At 41.1% G+C, this 20,750-nt stretch overlaps 1 protein-coding gene across 2 annotated transcripts in view; it reads right to left on the bottom strand.

Annotated features, from left to right (window-relative positions):
- Window positions 1-5,969, bottom strand: part of KCTD3 (potassium channel tetramerization domain containing 3) — a 32,912-nt gene extending 26,943 nt beyond the window's left edge. Inside the window, exon 1 of one of the 2 annotated variants that reach the window (XM_080408445.1) lies at window positions 927-5,969. In XM_080408445.1, coding sequence (XP_080264571.1) covers window positions 927-1,000 — 74 coding nt within the window. In that variant the 5' untranslated portion in view covers window positions 1,001-5,969. The remainder of the gene's footprint in view (window positions 1-926) is intronic. The other variant, XM_080408444.1, reaches the window with a different exon arrangement.
- Window positions 5,970-20,750: the final 14,781 nt, after the last annotated feature.

The raw sequence follows: 20,750 nt of genomic DNA, 5'->3' as shown, positions 1-20,750 counted from the left end.
TTCTCATAAAACAGAAATTCTGCATCGATTTTTATGGCACCCTCCTTTAAAAAAGGCTGCAGCATACAATTTAGTTATAAGAACAAGTTCATCTTCAGGGTAATGCAAGAAAATTCCTAAAATAGTACCAGTAGTTCCTACTACTTATAGCTGGTTTCACGTCACACACAGGCTCGGGAAGACACACCAGTTTCCACTAGCTATGGCAATCCAAACGATTTCACGCCTGAGCATGTCAACAGGAACATTTGCACTATTTATTACACAGATCCTGACCACAGCTGCCCCAGTTCTCTCCCTCAGCCTGCCAAAATGTCTACGCATGCCATCTTCCATGCCTCCAGCGTACATCTGAACACAATACAGCTCTTTATTCTGGCTGACAGCAGCAGCAGCACACCAACCTCTTCACTACCTCCGTCTCTGAGGCTGCCAGACAGACCGGTCACTGGCAGCCCAGGGGTCTCTCCTGAAGCAGCAGTACACCCCCAGAGCTCGCAAGCACATACGTAGATACCCCCGAGGCCGCAGCTGCAGGGGGGCACCCCGCGGGCCCGCCACCACCCTCCGTTCTGCCGCCAGGTGCTCCCCGGCCCCCTCCCCTGCAGCGCGCCAGGGACCCCGACCGGGCCCTCCCGGAGGCAGCGCCGGGCCTGCAGCACCACGGCCGCGTCCCACCGCCGCCCGCCCCGCACGGAGCGGCTGACGGGCCGGCCCAGCCCCGGGCACGGCCGGGCAGCGCCTCCCTTCGGGCACGGCCCCGGCAGGGACCTCCCCGCTTCAGCGGTGCCCTCCGCTTCGCTGCCCTCCGGTCCGCGCCGGCCACCTCCCGCCGCCCCGCGGGACCGCAGCGGCCCCGCAGCGGCCCCGCCGGCTGGACCCGGGGCCTGGCCCCTCCGCTCGGCGGCCTCCGCAGCCTCGCTCACCTGGTGCCGCCCACGTTGAGCTGGATGATCTCCCCGCTCCCGGCGCCAGCGAAGCCTCCGCCGTTCCCCGCCATCTTCCCCGCCGCCTGCTCCAGCCGGCGCCCGCCGCCGCCTCCCGCCGCCGCCGGAACCTCGGGGTCGAGAGCAGCAGCGGCGGGGCAAGGCGGAGGCGGCGGCGGGGAGGGAGGAGGCGGGGGATCAGCCAGCGGGCCCGCGAAGCCCTCTGCGGCTGCCGACGGCCCGGGCAGGGTCAGCGCCCGGCCAGACCGCGGCCCCGCCGCCGCCCCGCCGCTCAGGCCCGGCCAGGCCGCGCCGCCTCCCCGCTCCGAGCGGAAAATGCCATGGCAACGCGACAGCACCTGCGGGAGGGCGGCCGGCGCGGGCCAAAACACCCCGGACCCTTCGCGGAACGAGGCCGGCTGCGAGGAGGCGGGGACCCCCCCGCAGCTGCAGCAGCGGCGGCGGCGGGAGTTGGTCAACACCCCCCGGGGGAAGGGGCGCGCCCGGAAGGGGCCGTGTGCGGCCGGGTGGCGCGGCGGGGCGGGCCGGCGGCGCGGCGGGGCCGGGCTGGGCAGGTGAGCGGGGCGGGGCGGCCGCCAGGGGTGAGGCGGGGCGGGCCCGGCCCGGGCTGTGCTGCGCGGCCCCGGCTGCGGCGCCGCACCTGGAGCAGAAGGAGCCCGAGGGCGGAGGTCGTGCCCGCTGCGCTGTTGGGGGCGGGCGGCAGCTGCCGATGACGCCCCCCGGTGCCAGCGACCCCCGCGGACAACGGGGCCGCAGCCAGCGCGGCCCCGGGGCTGGGCCTGCCGCCCGCGGGCGGGCCGGGCCGGGCACTGCGCGCCGCCGGTGGGCGCTGGCGGCCGGCACCGACCCGGAACTTTCCTTGGAAATGCGGCGGGAAGGCGGCGGCCGCACAGTGGGGTTCAAAGCGTGGGCTGCAGCCCACTGTCGTTAATCAAATTCCTCGCAGATTAAAGAGAAAAAATAGTAGATGCTACAGATGTGAGGCCGCAGTGCGGTTTGAGGAAGAAATCTGTCACAGCAAGTGAGAGAAAACTGCCGAAATACGTGGCACTGTGGCTAGCAAAGGAAGTCATAAAATCGTGGTTTAAAGTTGTGAGGGTAGGCTTGATGATTAATTTCTCCCCTCAAGCAAGGAGAGGAATGAGCAAATATGAGCCCACTATTTTTAAGTGAAATTTTCCTAGAGACTGAAAACCCACCCAGCAGATCCACGCCCTGTTTAAACCTAATGTTTTTCTGCAAGGACACACGGATAGAGCTGATGCATGCTCAAAAATTGTATTTTGAAAATGCTGGGAGAGTTCTGGGGCTAGCCTAGGAACAAACTGCTTGAAGTTACCTGGCCACTCCCTCGCTCACTTACCTTGGAAATTCAAGTTTTATATCTCTAGTCGTATCATAGAGCCAAACTGACCAGAGCTATGAAGATACCTTTGCCAGGCAGGGAAATACTTGGGAGAAATTAATTCACTATCACAAGGCCCTCTTGCTACCACAGAGAAACATGCAGCCATTTTAGGCTTCTTGGGCTAATTGGCTAACCAGCACAGTTATTAAGCTTAGGCAGGGAGCTCATGAATATTTCTATAATGTGTCCTGTATGTTGGTGCAGACACTTCTACAGGATCTTCTCCCTACAGCCTAAGATGTAAAGAAAATTTAAAAGCAGCTGAATGTGTCACCAAGCCCTAGACCTTCAGGCCTTTCTGTACGCTTTGTAGCCTGGCTGTAGTTTGAGTTTCTTTTTGGACTCAAGAAGAGCCGCACTTTAAGATTTCTTCTGAGTTGTCTCCTGCTTCCCTGGAGTATATAACAGGAAATAAAAAACGTTCAGGTGTACTATCAGGGAGAGAAGGAAATTGAACTTCCTCTCCCATGTCCTGGGGCAATCTTCTAACTATTAAAGTATTGGATAAGAGTGGGACAGCCTATTTCTTTTCTTGTATTTGGAAGGAAGACCGCCACTCCCTACTTTGACCCATCAGCTTTTAAAAGAAAAATTTAAGACAGAGAGGGCTTGAGGCTGTGGATCATGCTTGGAAACCATACCACTGTGGAAAGAATCTGTGCAGAAGACCTGCACCTGTCCTCAGTGTTTCCTATGGGTCGAGTGGCTGCTCATTCAGGCAGCTGACTGAAACATCACTTTCTGCATGCCTAATTCAATCATGTTTCCTAAGGCGTCTAATAGCTTAGGTAGTCAAGGACTATAAATTGCGGAGTGACTGGCCACATGTCTTAAAGAAATGGCACTGTAACCATTGTGTATATAAATGCTTCTGTGGCCCAACTTGCTTATATCACTTGAAAAATATCTTAGGCTTCTAAATCACGTTTGCCACTGTTGTGGTGTAACCCCAGCTGGCAGCTAAGTACTATGGAGCCACTCACCAACTCTCCCACCCCGATGGGATGGGGAGGAGAATGAGAAAAAGGTGAAAGCTGTGGGTTGAGATAAAAACAGTTTAATAACTGAAACAAAGTAAAATACAATAATAACAACAATTGTAATGAAAAGGAGAGAGAAAGAGAGAGGAATAAAACCCAAGGGAAAAAAACCCTCAAGTGATGCACAATGCAGTTGCTCACTGTCCACTGACAGATGCCCAGACAGTCCCTGAGCAGCAATCGGCAGGCCCCGGGCAGCTCCCCTCGGTTTGTATACTGAACATGACATTCTATGGTATGGAATATCCCTTTGGCTAGCTCTGGTCAGCTGTCCTGGCTCTGCTCCCTCCCTGCTTCTTGTCCAGTTGCTCACTGGCAGAGCATGGGAAACTGAAAAGTCCTTGATTGAGTGTAAGCACTACTTAGTAACAACTAAAACATCGGTGTGTTATCAACATTATTCTCATATTAAATCCAAAATTCATAATTGTACCATCTATTAAGAAGAGAATTAACTCTATCCCAGCTGAAACCAGGACAGCCTCACAATGCCTAAATAACATTAAATTTAAGATTTGCTGCCTCTTAAATAAAACGTAAACACATTGGCATTTTTATTTGATTCATGAAAATCACTCCAGGAAGATGTGAGACAATCAGCTGTGCATTGATCCGTTCTGTAACAGCTGCAGTCCTCAAACACTTCCACTAGATGCCTCCATTGTTTTTGAAGTAAACTTCCAAAATGTAATTCCTGTTTAGTCTAACCATTTAAGGCATATTCTCAAGGCTATTTCTCTTGATGTCGCAATTAAAGTACACCATTTGCAATAATAAAAAAAATAAATCCCAAGCTCATTTCAAACCACACATCACATCAGTGTTATACAATATTAATATAGAAAGCAACTTTGTGTTGCTAGTTTGTATGGTGTTTTTATTAATTCAATTAAAAAAAAAACTGTCAGAAAAGTGTTACATGTGGCACTATGCAAAAAATTAGTCATCAGAATTAAATATACATGCTTCTGAGTGATGATTGTGTGGTTTAGGAAATAAGGAGGCACATGCAACAGATTATTGGTTATGTAGTGGTGCACATTGTCATTTGATGTGTTTAATTGCAATAATCCAAGGTAAGAGTACAAGGAAGGGTTTCTTACTCACTTTTTTCCGCTTGGGTATGAGTACAGTTTTCTTGTGGAGCATCCTGTTTTCTGGCCAAGAAGCTAATTATTCCATTCAAAAGAAGGCAAATTTTGCTCTATAAATTGCGTTCAAGAGACACCTCCCAATGGTATGATTGCCCTTAAGCTACTTAAAATACAATTTTAGGTAGGGATTGCTACTCTTTGGCATGTTTGCCAGGTACCTGTTTTGCAAAATTATTAACTGAGAAACAATTTGGCTCCCAGGCAGCCAAAGGAAGTTAGGTAATAAATTCCTTCTCTGCCTCCTCAGCAGCTCCATAGTGAGGGATATTTTGCTCCACCCTGGACAGGCTCCCTTCTGATCACTTACACCAACGCTAAGTACAGTGCAGCAGTCTGTGCAATACTACAGAGTGGCTGGATACCAATTCCTGAGATATATTTTTAGCTCTTTATATCAAGCCTAAGTCAGACTTTTTTCTTCTTTTTATTTTTCATAGCATCCAGTTTGGAAAACCAATTAAGTGCTTTGGAAGTGAAGAAGCATTTAATTTTGGTGATGATATAACATGTTACATTATTGTTGTCTGTGAGCCCATTTTTAAAGTAAAAGGCACTTCGCATATTTGAGGGGAGGGGGAGTCTCTCAGCAATTTAAAGTCCCCATCAGTTTGTTTAGCTGTTTTCTCACAAAATGTGAGAACTTTGTGGCAGGGATCTTGTCTCTGTATCTTGGAGCCTCACCGATACAGCCACTCTGGGAAATAATACTATGAGTCACTAGGACCAATAGTGCATGCTCAGTTTTCCCCCAGCTTTGCTTACAGTTACTTAGCTTGAAGGGTCTGAAGTTTGAAGGTACTCACTTAATAGCTGAAGTCCAATAAAGAGTACTGGAATAACTTGAAATAGGCCACAGGGGAGGGAAGAAGCTCATGGGACTAGGTGGAGTATGCATTTCTTCATTCCTGAACATATGGTTGTTGCTTGCAAATTGGGAAACAACCTTTCTTTTCAGCTCCAGATGCAGTGCTGCACAGTGGGTGGCTACCAAGGATGTTCCCTTTACCCAGAGCAGTTCCACCCCGCAGCCAAATAAAAGGGATGTTGGTAGAAATGTCTATAAAGGCCTTTTTTCCCCCTCTTAAAATACAATGAAGGGAAAGGATACAATAGACGCAGAATCAAGTCAAAAGCAGCTTCCTAAAAGGGGAGGAAAGATTCTGCAACATCCTGTAAAGAACTGTGTATCCAAGTCTGCTGAATCCCTGGAAAATTCTTAAAACTTTCATTTTCAGAAAATAAGTCTTAAAATCTTTGTGTTTAACAAGTCTGGGGGAGATTACTATTATGCTCCAGCATAGCATTTGTTCTCGGTTACCAAGCGTGGGATGTCCTCTAGTCCTGCTGCAGGACTCCGCTGAGTTCTGCTCCCTGGAGGGCTGCCAGGACAGTGTGCCACCCAAAAGCTTTTCTTTCAGAGTTTCTGCAGTTGTTTGTTTTTTTTTTTTTTTTTTTCCCTTCTAAAATGAGAAAAAAAAATATCCAAATCTACTATCTTTTTGGAAAGTTACTCCTCCTCATCCCAATCCTCTAGACAAATTTAAGATGAAAATAAGTGTTAAAAGAATCACAACCTAACAATTTTTAGTATATCCCAGCAGAGCTGGGTGAGACAAGAGCCAGCAGAAGTACAATAAATGTGTGTGTTATTTTACTAGTACATGCTGTGTCCACAGCGTGGGGCTGTTTGCTAGTACATGTCTGTTGTCAAAGCCTGGGCTTTTTTGCATTCAGCACAGTGGAAGAATGCCACTGCTGCAGACTGCAGTTTGGTTTGAAAATCCCTTGAGTTTGTGTGCAATGTATGCATTTGTGCTCATCATTATTTAAGTCATTCAGCTAAAGTTGTCTATATTTTTGTATTGAGTCAGGTTCTGTTTATGAACTGGATGTAGCTAGTAACCAAATTATCTTCCCTAAGACTGCAATCCATCCCAGAGAAGTGAAGCTAGGTTGTAGTGAGTTAGCACAGCTCCATTTATGTTGGACTGCTGTGTAAGCAGGCTGAAGGTCCAATAAATAGCTGGATATACTGTCAGGCATGAAATAATAAAGGCATGAAATTGCAAAGGCACAGGTTGTAACATTTATCAGAAAAATTACTTCATTTATATCTTTTCTTCATTTCTCGAAGACTGTTCATCAGTCTGGGTTGTTTGTAAGAGTCATTGAATAAAGAGCATGCAGATTAGAAAAGACTTTCTTAAAGATAAGAAAAAACTACAAATCCTGAAATAATTTTTGAAAAAAAAAAAATTCTCAATGATTTTGTTCTCTTTATCCTCCTTCTGACATTTTCCAGCCCATCAATGTTGATGATGCTCAAGCATTGTAATGCTTACTTTATGGTTCCTTATTTCAATTACAGCCATGAAAGGGTTAGAGACGAGAACTTTATATTCTGTACATGGAGTCAATACTGGAACACCAAAAAGTTTTTTTACTTCTGTGAGCCAAAAGGGCAACTGATATGGGGCCTGACCTTCAGTGTAGCACCAGCAAAATAACCCCATGTAACACCTTCTTCCTCAGTTTGACTCTTACCCTATATTTGTAATACCAGAGCTGGATGTCTTTCTGAATGGTCAGCGACAAAGATTCAAATCCATTGCATAAGAAGGTGACCTGTCTAGCATTTAGTTACCTGGGTAAAAATTCATGCCATCTCTGCCATGCAATCTTGTCTACCTTCATTTTACAGCCATCAGTTTGCCTTCTAATGAAGAAATGTTGAAGTGCCTAATTTGTGGACAGCTCTACTCAACTGCTCTTTGACAGCTGAAGTCTCATACCATACAACAACATGAGGCAGCCTGCTTTTTCAAAATAGTTTGTTACGAATTGGTTTTCAGTGCTGGCTTGGGCTGCAGGAACAGAAACCTGGTAATTCATATATCCATATGACTTCAATATATGTCTCTCAAATGAGCCCTGAAAACTGTAATAAGGGTGAGAGAGGATGAAAGCTCCTTTCAGCTCATTTCTTCTAAAGTCTTAAGTAAATGCACTTTATACACACAGGAAATTACAGTTGTATAAACTGTACAGTTAGCTAAAGTGGCGATGAGAGGATATACAACAAAAATGTCCTATTTGAAGTCCTGTTACTAGTTACTTTTGTTTTAAGAGAACATGGAGTACTTGTCTGTATAAACAGCTAGGAGCAACCCATGTTCCTAGGAATCCTTCCAGCTTTATCTACTGTACACTTATCAAATCGATGAGTACTTAAACCCACATATATAGAATGCTCACCTGTGTGCAAGGTGCCGTGAACTTACCTCGCTTCATTTGCGGCAACGAGTCCAAAACTCTGCTGCATCCATTTTTAATCACTGATGTTTTGAAACTACCCATATTTATGTGAAAATCTTGGTGAAGCTTTTAGCAGTTCAAAATACACATGTAAACACAGATACTGACCTGTTCTTCTTCACTGGTAATTATTTTAAACGGTAACGTGTTACGTTAGATCCTTATTGAAGTAAGTGACTGCCAACACTTAGCAAAACATATGGGTATGTACATAAAATTCTTGCTTGGTTCTAGATAGGTATGTAAAAACTCATTTTAGCAAATATTATGTTTACAATACTTTGTAATAGCTCAGCAAGTGCCTGAAATTTTTGTCTGTGGAGAGGAAGACTGCTCTCCTCTATTTTGTCCAAAAGTTGTTGGAGGAGCATCACTTGCACTCCCTATACATCTTTTCATATAAGCTTTTGAATTATGTTGGCTGCTACCTGCATATTCTGCTTTTCCTTGAGTAAGTGAACATGCTTAACTTTATTTCCTTTTTCAAAGGCATGTTCAGCAATGAGCTCGTTGATTTATATCTCTGTAGTAGAATAAACTTCTTCCAAAAGGCAAGTTAAGCCATGTTTTACCATAAGCAGTCTGAGTAGTTACTAGAGCAGTGCAATGCAGCCAGGACATACTGGTGAGCTAGCGTACAGCTGGCGTGTTACCTGCTGATATACGGACTGGATGAGCAGGCAGTGAGGTGGACTGAAAACTGGCTGAATGGCTGAGCCTGGAGGGTGGTGATCAGCGGCATGAAGTCTATTTGGAGGCAAGTAACTAGCTGTGTACCCCAGGGGTCAGTACTGGGCCCAGTCATGTTTAACATCTTCATTAATGATCTGGATGATGGGGCAGCATGTATCCTCAGCAAGCTTGGAGATGACACAAAACTGGGAGGAGTGGCTCATATCTCAGAGGCTCATGCTGCCATCCACAGGGACCTTCAACGGGCTGAAGAAATGGACTGACAGGAACAGCATGAAGTTCAACAATGAGAATTGCAAACTCCTGTACCGGGGGAAGAACAATCCCAGGTACAAGTATGTGCTGGAGGCCGCCCAGCCGGAAAGCAGCTTGGCAGAAAAGGCCCTGAGGGTCCTGGTGGACACCACGTTGAACATCAGCCAACAATATGCTCTTGCCACAAAGAAGACTAATGGTATCCTGGGCTGCATTAGGAGGAATGTTTAAGATGATTAAGGGACTGGAGCATCTCTCTTACAAAGAAAGGCTAAAAGAGCTGACACCGTTTAGCCTAGTACAGAGAAGGCTCAGGGGGATCTTTTCAATGTTCCTAAATACCTGAAGGGAGGATGCACAGAGAATGGAGACAGGCTGTTCTCAGTGGTGCCTAGTGACAAGACCAGAGACCATGGACAAACTGAAACATGGGAGGCTCCCTCTGAACATCAACATTTTTACTTTGAGGGCGACTGAACGCTAGCACAGGTTGCCCAGAGTGATGGTGGTCTTCATCCTTGAGGTATTCAAAAGTCATCTGGGCATGCCTTTGGCAACCAGCACTAGGTGGCCCTGCTTGAGCAGAGGGGCTGCAGCAGATGACCTCCAGAGGTCCCTTCCCACCTCAACCACTCTGATTCTGTGAACGTGGCTGTGTATTTTAAGAATGACTTTTGCCTTTCAAGCCACAGAGAAACATGGTTTCAGAACTGTCTGTGGTGGCTGGTGGTTTTCCTTCTTATCCTCTTCAATAATACATCTTCCTTACCCACATTTTATGTTCTTTGAGCTTAAATCGTGAGGTTTAAGTCATACTGAATCTAGCAAAACCTTCCGTACAACTAACTGGTGAATGTGGCTTTTTCTGTAGCAACCAATTGATGTACAGTATCTGTAATTTCATGTCACCAGACTCTGTTCCTTGCAGGACGGTGTTCCCCAATTGCTTATCATATTGCTGATCTTCAGGCATTTAGGCTGAAATTTCCCAAGTTGTGTTTCTTCTGTAGGCTCTCTTTGAAAACTGAAAACACTGAAAACTGTTCTGGATATCTAAAAATAGAAGGCAATATGTCATTTTAAAGCTGCTGACAATTCTTGGGTTTACTTGAAATTTTTAAGCAGGACTTCAAATTTGGCAAGACAACAGATCATCTCCTTTTGGGGGAATACAGGCTTTGTCAGAAATCTTATGAATAGTCACTGAAATTTGACCAAGCTATTAGCATCTGAAAACTTAAATCACAGCTGTTCAAAAGCAACATAAACTTTTAAAGCATAGTCTAAGAAACATCTCTTACAACAATTTTCGAATGTATAAACATCTTTAACATGTTATGAATGGACCAATAGATTATTTTTTTTTAAATAAATCTTTACTGATAAAGCAGCTATCCCTTTCTTCCTCCTGAAATAATGTTAAGAGTCTTCCAGGGAGGCAGCTGGGAAGCAGAAGTTAGGCCAGTAGATGTAGGGAGACAGAGACTTGATCCCCAGCTGCTGCTTCCAAACTGGTCTGAGTGGTCTGTAAGAAGCAGAAAGACCCAGAGCCAGAGAGGGGGAGAGCCAGACTTTCACAGGTCACCTGGAAAACTCTTTGATGGTTTTATCTTTCCCTTATTCTCTCTGTTCTCATCTTCATTGATGATGATTTCTAGTGGTGGGGCTCCATTTATTGTGTGTTGTCATTTTCTTTGTGTCTCAGTTCCCACAGTCGGATAGCAGAAACTTCTGTTATTTTGGTATAGTTCACTAGCAGTACATCCAACAAGAAGAAAATTTTAAAATGTCAGATCCAATTCTAATGGTATATAAAATAAAAGATGACACTGCATTATTTTCACACCTTGCCAGAACACTTTCTTCTTACCACAGAAGCAATTAATGTTGCATCATCCTTCTTTTCATATTACTGTCACAGTGCTTGACTTGGGAAAGGAAAGGTAATTTTCAGTTTTCTATATTAAAGTCACACACACACATACACATGAAATCTTATTCATGAAAAAATATTCTAATTTTGAATAAAACTTCTTAAATCTCTGAGGCCAGAAATGAATAAAAATGAAACCATTTGTCACTTAATGAAATAGACTAATTACAGTGAAGGTTGCTAATACATTTTTTTTCTCCTATATTTTTTGAAAAAAGAAATCCCTCTATAGAAATGCTGCAAAGACGAAAAAAAGATCTTCAGTGTATTGGTATATTTCAACTTTGCAAAGCAGAACTAAGACTTCTGTTCAAAAATCTATTAAAACATTATCTTAGCTAATATTCCTAGAGGGACAGAAAATACAGACTCTGGAGGATTTTTCATTATACAAAGTCTCCAGCCATGGCCCAAACAGAGACCATTACTGTCATTTCACATTTCTATCAATTAGTGTTCTATCCTTACCTTGCATACTGCTTTTCTTCTTGTCATCAGATATTGAAATAGAAATGTGAAAGGTTTCCTTGCGAGTATGGATTGGGGAAGGAGCGGGAGCAATTTAGAGGAGGTGTTTGAGGGAATGGGATGTGAGAGAACAGTGGAAGTCACATTTTGGAGAAAGCATAGCACTTAATATTGAAAGATCTTTGGCTTAAGTCTGTATTTAAAAAAAGAATGAGTGAGGGGATCTTTCAAACTTTGGTGATAGTAATAAGAATACAAAAACATAAATTAGCAGGTAGAATAAAACATGACTTGTCATTTGCGGTCAGCGAACCAAGTGAAAGTGCATTAGTAATATAGTGATTAAGAACAGGCAAAAGAATTTTCATTTTTTAGTCAGTCTTCTGCTTTTAAACAGGATTAGCCAAGTATATGCATAATGAAAATACTCATAGTTACACTACATGTTTATTACAATCAAAATGTCACCTCATGGTCCTAAGAAACACATCATTTTGTTGTTTAATATTTCTGCTGCAGGATTTCTGAGTTGTTCTATGATAGTTTTAATGTTGGACATTGGAGAAGGAAGTCATGGAACTGACTTAAAAGGGGCTGACTTTCAAAGGGTGGGTACATTGCTGTTTCTGAAGTTGTTTTGAAACTATCTACACCTGAAAATCCGAATATTAAGGCACACAAATTAAGTAGTCATTTTCAAAAATGATGGCTGTAAAGTCCAATATCCTTTAGCAGTCCCTTGAGTCAGAGTTAATAGAGTTCTAGCTATGGATTTTTTGCACCCATGTTGGCAGAGAAATGCTATATAATTACATATTACATAGCTGATTGATGGTGGCTTCATGAGCCACACAAAAGGATAATGAGCCATTTCTTTAATAAGAAGTGTTTAATGAATGATGTTTCTACTTATCCCTTTCTCACTTTAAATGGATACTTTAGCTTTATATCTCTGATTTCCTACATTTCCAGAAAAATACTTCATGTATTAGACCACACATACCAATTTATGAATCACTGGCTTTTCTGGTTTTCCTTAATTGTTATTTTAATAAAACAAATTGTGAAGAGCCAATCAACAACATGTCAGATAAAATGCCAGTAGCAGCTTGCTAGGAGTGAAATACCAGCAGTGCAGTTTCATTCCAGGCTTCTTCATAGAATGGTGTTGCCTTAGTGCAATTTAGTAGTCTATTCCCATTTAAATGGAATTCTCACCTGATACAGAAAAAGCTTAATTTTAAAATGCTGTAAAGTAATAATATATAAATAAACAATACATAAACTATAGCTTTACCTAGTAATATCTGAATGTTTTCTTTACTTCTTTCTTTCAGAACTCTTAGGATTATAAAATAGAAAAACTCATGTTTTCAAACAGCTGGGGATGATGTTTTTGGTTTGTGAATCTTCAATTTGATTAAAGCAGTTTGTTAATGTATTAAAATATTTCTCTAATCTCAGAAACATTATAGTTTATTTAAAAAAAAAATTGTTATATTCCTCCATTCTTGCACCCCTGTGTTTCTCTGTTTCCCCCTTCTTATCCCATTTATCAGACCTCTCCACCTTGTACCCATTTGGTACTGGTACCCTTTTCAGAAGGCATTCAGCACCTAGCTCCAAACCATTTACTTGCATTTGCCACATAGAAACATTCAAGTTATTGTTTCCCGTGGCCACAAGGTAATGGTTCCAGAGAAAGAATCTGGTTTCCAGCTAACAAAAGAACCCTTTCTTCTCTATTCAGGGTCACAGATTTGAACTGAAAGCCTGAACTGGAGTGAAGTGGTACTGTTTAATCTTACCTGGACTTAATGCCACAATTATACGAGGTTGGCTTACAGCACAAGACAGATGCTTTAATAAATTTCAGGCCTTCCTAAAGACCACAACATCTCCTAGTAGTACGTCTTGCAGCTGATGGTGGTCATTGCCAGGTGCTTCTTTATATCCAGGTAACTGTCATGGTGGCTGTCATACAACTGAAAAGCATCTTCCTAACCCTTGGCACTTACTGGATGCCTTATACCTGGAGCACAACTATACTATATCCTATATGAAGTAAATGTGCCTGGTTTTATTCTTCATGTCTGATTCTTGTGATCTTCCTTTTCTTTGAATTACATAATTTAGTGCCTTCAGAGGGTTTTTTCCCCTGTTTCAGCCTAGCCCAAGGAAATGCATACCGATGTGGTTACAGCTGTTATTAAGGGAGAAAAGCACCAAAAATATACATGGGTACTACGATCATTTTCCTCTTACTTCTATTGCAGGAATAAGTGTGGCAATAGAACCTGCATAGGATAAAGCATAGCTACTGTACAATACATACAGTTTTAATTATACTGCTTGAATTGTACCTCTAAATGTAATGGAGAAGAAACAGAATGTGGGCGTTGAGGGAGAAGGTTGTAGCCTTCTGCGTGACGCCATGTGAGATGGCGGTGACTGCAGCCCTCCTCGCTCACCCGCACGCTGCTGCACCCGGGCTCGTGCTCACATCTGGAATCAGCGCTGCGTGCTGAGGCAGAGCATTTCATGGGCTACCAATGCATGGTGATTAATGTGCCACGTCATGGCAACGTGTGCTAACAACTGTATGGAATGTTTTGACGAGTTTTCCTGGTCTGAAAGGAAAAGGGATATACTCTATTGTCAAATAGTTCTGTTGCCTGCTGCCTACAGAATATGATCTGAGTGATGGAGAAATTCTGACTGATCTCTTTGCATTATGGTTTTCCTGTCCTTGCAGAATTAAGACATGTAATTCTTCACCCTGTGTGTGATAAGCACATAAAGATTATCGCTAACACATTCAGGTCAACAACTTTTCTTCATAATATATGCAATACAGATTTTATGATATCATTTGTTTCATAATAAAATTCTGAACTTGACACACATTTAAAACACATTAATTTCATTAACGACATTTTGTGATGATGAACCAACTTACAGAAAACAGGCTTTTCTTATTGTCTCATAAGAAACTTAAAGTTGGGAATTGTTTAAAAAAACACAATGGATTAAAAACTTTAAAGAATTAGTAATATGAGAAAAAAAAAGAAATACTATTTTTCATTATTGAATATGCTGCTAAAGGAAAAGTAAAAAACGCCCAGCAATATTGAAATGCTAAAGTTACTTGCACTGAATCTTGTGAATTCATAATGTAGTTTTTGATACTGTAAACAATATACTTGCTGTTTAAGAGCATACTCTGTTAGAAATAAAAAGGATATATACACAAAAGCAAAAAAGATGATCTCCTTATACCAGTCAAAAGATAAACCCATTTATAAGGGACTGGCTGTAGCATGAAAATAGGCAGCATTTATGGTCCATCTGAATGGATATGGGGAGTGTGATTAAATATTCAACTGAAAGCCAGATGCCACTGTGAAAAATCAAATCTAGTGGGGAAAAAAAGCTCTGCACACTTTGAACGCACTTTTTGGAAGTCTGGAAAACAAAAGAATTTAAGTCAAGAGGATGATAAAAGAGGACAATGGGGAGTTGAGTGAACTTTTCATTAATCTCCATAGTTATATCAAAAGTAGCCAAAGGCTGAATGCCAGCTTTGCTTAAATTCTGGTCTGATTTGGCGGGTCTTTGGGTATTGGGCTATAGCATTAACTGCATCCTTTTTAATGTACTTCACTCTAAATAATAAATTATTAATGCAATTTTTTTCCTTCTTTTAAAAAAGGAGAAAATGTCCTTACTAAGGCACTGTGTGAGACTGTAAACAAAATTATTTCTTGTTGCATTTCCAAAAGAACTGCATACATTTTAGCTAAATTTGATTTAAAATCTACTTTTCAGACACTTATCCTGTTTATTATTATCTTAGAGAATAAAACTAACAAATCATAAGCTATTTTCTAAAGTTTAAAAAGGGTTGTTCTGCTACTGTTTATTTGGCATATCATATTATTTTCCCTTAAGAAGATACAACTGCTTGAGAATTGGTACTTTATAGAGTGAGAACATGGAAAAAATTCTCTGTAGGAGTATCTGAAGAAGAAAGGATAGCTTCTCATTCTTTCTAGTCTATGTATAGATAAATATTACTAAACTTCTAACATTGCTTCTTATCTAAGTATTCATCAGGTTCATTTAATGATTCACATAAACATATTGCAGGTAGCAAGCAATATTGTGGAGTTAGGTATTAAAATCAAATTTAAAAATATCCCTAAACCCAAAACGCTGATAACAATACAGTAAGTGTAAAATTCAAGGAGTTTCCTGATTGTTAGGTAGAACTTGGTCTGTAATTTGAAATGCTCTTTTGAGGGATGTGTAATCCTAAAGAGAAGATCATGCTTGCTTGTCTCTTTGATGCCTTTCAATGAAGACCCTTCAAAGGCAAATCCAGGGAGATGTAGATATACAGCTAACCTAGAGCTCCTTTGTTTTACAGAAAAACATTTCTTCAAAGTCAAACAGGGGGTGAGACCCTTTCCTGATCATAATGTGTAGTAAATGAAAAAGCATTTTTAAATAAATTATATTGCACCATGCTCGATCTGGAGGTTAGGACAAGCCCTAAAACCAGACAGCTCTAATTCACTCAGCTTATATTTCCTCCCTCTCTTACTTTTGTACTGAGAATTAGCAATGATTTAGTAAAAATTATTAGTGAAACCTTGGAGACGTCCCTCTTTTCTAGCTCTTGTGGCAGCTAACGTAGCAAAATGCTCCTCCCTGAGGAGGTGTAAACAGCAGGCTTCTTTCAGTTTATTCACTACTGAAGAAAAATTATTTGCTTTGACTTTCAAATGTTGCCAGAGATTATATTCCTCTGTTAGGAATAATCATACTTTGGGCCATCAGTGCCAAATCGAAAGAAGGACAGGCAGTTTAAGGTATTTGCTGAAAAAAAAAAAAAAAAGGAACTCTGCATTCCATTCCACTGAGTGTCTTAGAGTATCAATAACATGGGAATATCCGAAGACGTATCTCCCCTGAAAGTGATTTTTAAAAGCAAAACATATAAACCATTATATTTCTTTTAAAAAGCTACCTTGCACAATTGTGCTCTTCAGGACCAGATTAAGCTATCTATCCACAGGGAAAAACTTTCTTTGGTATTATCTATCCGGTATTGACTGTGGTTTACCCTTCAAAGGTCCAAGGACCACCACTATAAGCCAGGCAAGGGGTTGATCGCAGTATTTGCTTTTTGGCTGTTAGAAGAGCACTTCAGGCTCAATGCAACTACAAAGCAAAATGTGATATAGAAAGTACGGCACAAAAATGCAGTAGAGTTTCAACATAATTTGATAGATGGTCATATTTAAAGCATTGTATAAATACAGCCTCTTATAAAGTGTCAGTCACCGTCCCCTACCTTTGCTTTGAGTAAGTTATAACCCTAAACTTTGAATTTCAGGCAACTTAAGATAAAATATCTGAAGCCTTTACCTCTGAGTCACCTGGATATTACTATTCTTGAAAGTGATGCTGAACACATACCACTGAGAGTGCTCCTCCTGGATTTTGAAACATTGGAGCAGCAGAGTGTTCTACTCCTCCAACAATTGATTTAGTTTTTCAGATATGTTTTGGTTTTTAAATGAGTTAAAAGCATGGCTCTTTCCTCCTGTTCTTCGCTTTTGGAAGTATTACTTTTGGAAGTCTATGCACCATGATGCTGATCCTAAGCAGGATGAACAATAACACAGAAAACGTTAATGAAACCATAACCAAGCTTTATGACAACATAAATGTGGCAATGGGGCAACCTCAAGAGAAAGAGAGGGACATATTCTAAAACACTGAAGGAAATTGTAACCTGTAATGATTTTACATATCAAAGTTATATTTGGATTTACTAACTAAACATCCAGAGGCAGAATTTCATTGATTCTGGATTATCACAGCTCCATCTGCATTTATATCAACAGCCTCAAGAAAAGTCCCTGAAGCAAAAGTATTTTTGAGTAAGACTGTTGCTGTACGGAAGCATGATAGATTTTGTTCCTCCATATAGACACCTATACTCTGAGGTCTTTTAGAGTCAATATGACTAATTTAAACGCTCTTTTATCAAACACAAATTTCAGCAGATAATTTCTACACTTGCTAAAATTTAGGGTGCTCCATGAAAATCCACCTGAACAAAAATACCCTTAATTTTTTTGTAACTAAACCACAAAAAGTAGCTAATTTTAAACTTGCTATTTGGGAGCTTTTCTTTTTAGACAAGCACCCCAGCTTCTGGAGAAAAAAATGACAAAAGCAAAACACTGTTGATTCTGGCAACTATTTTATGAAGAAATAAATTCTTTCAAGTCATATCCACTGATCATGGGCATTGTAAAAGATGATAAGAAAGACAGCTTACACCTATACCTCGTGAAACACAATGCTCTACGATAGCTGTGATGCCAGGTTCCATAGGCAGGTTGTTACTGACATGGCAGGGAGCGGTACCAGCTACTGAATCACTAAACACACTTCTGTGATGTGTGTTTCTTGGAGGTGTTCTGGCTGCGTGATGAGGTCTGATATTGCTTAGTTTATAAAAACAGGTTTGATTATGGGCTAGCAAAAGCTTATTAGACTCCCACCTGAAGCATTACCTTGCTTTTAATTTTGGACTGTCCAAGCCATGCTGTATGAAACCTAAGCAGGAAAAGAGGTCATTAGAGAGCAGAAATGCTGTGGAAAGTGCAAGTGTTGTAGAAGATCTTTTCATCTAGGAGAGGCATGTAAAAATCCACCAGAAGCCTTTCATCTGTTCCTTGACTTTGATAAATTCTGGTTTAGTTTTTCCTGCACTGAATCACAGTTCCCTTGTTCGTTACAGTGAGATACTGATAAAAAGACAAAGTAAGTTTAGCCTCTGTGGTGTTATTCTCAATGTTACGCAAGCATTTGTGCCCAGTTAGGTAATTAAGATTTAATTGCAGAAACTTGCAACTTGCAGAAACTTACTTAGACTATCTGTTCACCTCTACAGTATTTTAATAAAATTTGCCTATGGCAAAGAAATAAATCAGGGTAATGATACCTCATTACTCACACAAAGTACTGAAACAGTTATGCATTGGCTTTGGGTGAGTAATTTCAATAGTGATCTTGTGGTTACAGGCAACGGGAGCCTAAGGTCTCTTAAACTTTTTTTATCCTTGGCTTATGGAAATAATTTCAGCCAACTTTTGCTTAGTGTTCTCCAAGGTAAAAAGGAATAGGAAGCACAATGTGTTCTGATCAAATACAGGCAATTCATATACTACCTTCCCCCATGTTTGAATAACCCTTTAAACAAAGCACACCCCTTTTAGAAAATATTAATCACACAGCTACAAACATCTAACTACAGTGTACATAATATGAATTAGAATATGCAGAATCAAATGTCAAATCCATCTCAGATGAAATTAGTGATACCTTTGTAAGGCAAATCTTATTACTACAGAGATACCTGTACTCAAAGCCTTCTGGCCCAGCCCTGGTATCTGTAAGTGCAAACAGACAGGTAAGATCAGGAGAAACAAACCCACCCACCCTAAAACTTAATTGCTTTTTAAATCAAAGTACATATTTATTTCTGATGTAGGCATTAGAATATTTTCTTCAGTTTTGAATATTCCTTACTTTGATCAGGAGCTTAGTTTTAGTATTATAATACGCTTATATTCTTAATTATAATAGGGCAACAAAACAGCCCATGCAGAGCAGAGCCCACAATATAATACAGCTGCACAGCTCTAGGTGTTGAAGCAATATGGAATTCTAGTAATCGAGATTATACATGTCAGTGCTGCAGCTAAACTAAGCTGAAATTTAAGGACAAAAATGTTAACAGAAAGAGAAAAGCAGCCCAGCATCTTATAGAAGATGATTAGAGAACAATCATTCTCTTATCCAAAGAGATTCGCCACTACGATCATTACAATATTTATATATTATCAATTTTTGATAATTATAAAATTTCCAAACAATGTGGCATATGTACAAGTCTATTTTAAAATAATCCTTGAGAGAATGTTGCGAGCAAGCAATATGGTTTCCTCACTCTTTTTTACAACACAGGCTTGAAAACAGCAAGATGTCACTGACACTGGGGTGCACTGTACATTACCTGTTCCTGAGTTGGATTTATTAAAATGTGAACTATGTAAAATACTGGAAAACCCCAGTAATTAATAAAAAGTAGAGCAATTCCTTCAAGAAGAGCCTTTTGTAATCTATTCTCCCTCTCATTCAGAGCTGTTGCCAGAAAAGAGCTGAGTGGAAATTCTGCAATGCAGCTTAACATTGATGTCTGTAAATCCAAGCCATAGGGTACCAGATCAAATTTTTCTTAACTGGCAAAGGCCCTTCACCACAATGCCCTCTGTCCACATGCCAGTTCAGAATATTCTATTACACAACCTAAGGAAGCATTTTGTTAAACACTAGGCAACTAAAATTTGTAATAGTTTCAGTTTCTAAATTTGAAATGATTACTGAAGTAGAATTCTCTGTAATAACGCGTGTTGATCACCATGGCAAAGTCTCAGTATGAAGAAGGGCTTTTTTAGTTTTGTTAAACTATGAAAACATGCTTGCATCCACTGTAGCTTTAATGTCTTAAGCTCAGACTTTTCTGATACGTAACACAGTTCTGCCTTGTATTGGATTTTCACTGTTATGGGTGTTGGTCACATAAATCATTAGTTAGGCATCAGTATATATAGATATTAATGATGTATCTGTTGGAGAAACAAGAATGTGACAATGAGTGGTTATATTGTGTGTCATACTGTATTACAAATAATAAGACTAAAAAATATTGCAGGGAAGTAATCTGGGCTAGACCCTGTTCTGTGGCAGGATCTGGTATCGTTATTAGTACAGCAAATACTTGCATGCTTTGTATTGAATGATTGCTTTGATGTAAATATATAGTTTTCAATAGCTGATATATCAATAGCTAGAGAACACATCATTGCAAGCATCAAGTAAACCGTGAGGTACTCTGTGGTGGTGGGGAAGCTGAGGCCATGAGCTACATGATGCCACTTGCTGACACACAGTTGTCTCTTCAACGCCAAAAGAATCACCCCAGCGTACATCCCCAACAGCCACGGTGTTCGGCAGGTCAGGCACAGTTACTTTCACAGCCAGTCTTGTCAAGACAGCCTGGATTCTCTAATCAGTGGTGGAAGTTTACGAAAGATATTTTTATACCTAAACTATATGGACATGGTCTTGAAAACCCTTACTTGGGTGACTAGCTCTTATTTATGTGGGAAACCATTCAAGTCCATTCCTCTATTAATTGCATGAATTGATTTAGTATGTGTCATATAGAAAAGTGCTGTTTTGCTTTAGGCTGTTTCCAAGTTTTGCAATACCGGAGCAGAACTGCAAAATGGGAAGACAATGGCAAAACCTGCTGGTTGTAAAGTCCTGACTCTAGCTCTCAGAGAAAGTCAAGGAACGCTCTGACAAAGCACAAAAGCTGACTGATGAAAAAGAATCAAAATGGTAAAGCACAATAAGGTGTTAAGACTAAATTAATATAAACAGCTCACC

The sequence above is a fragment of the Falco punctatus genome (genome assembly GCF_963210335.1).
Source record: "Falco punctatus genome assembly, chromosome: 12".
NCBI lineage: Eukaryota > Metazoa > Chordata > Aves > Falconiformes > Falconidae > Falco > Falco punctatus.
The sequence above is the reverse complement of the archived record's forward strand: the minus strand, read 5'-3'. Positions and strand labels throughout refer to the sequence as shown.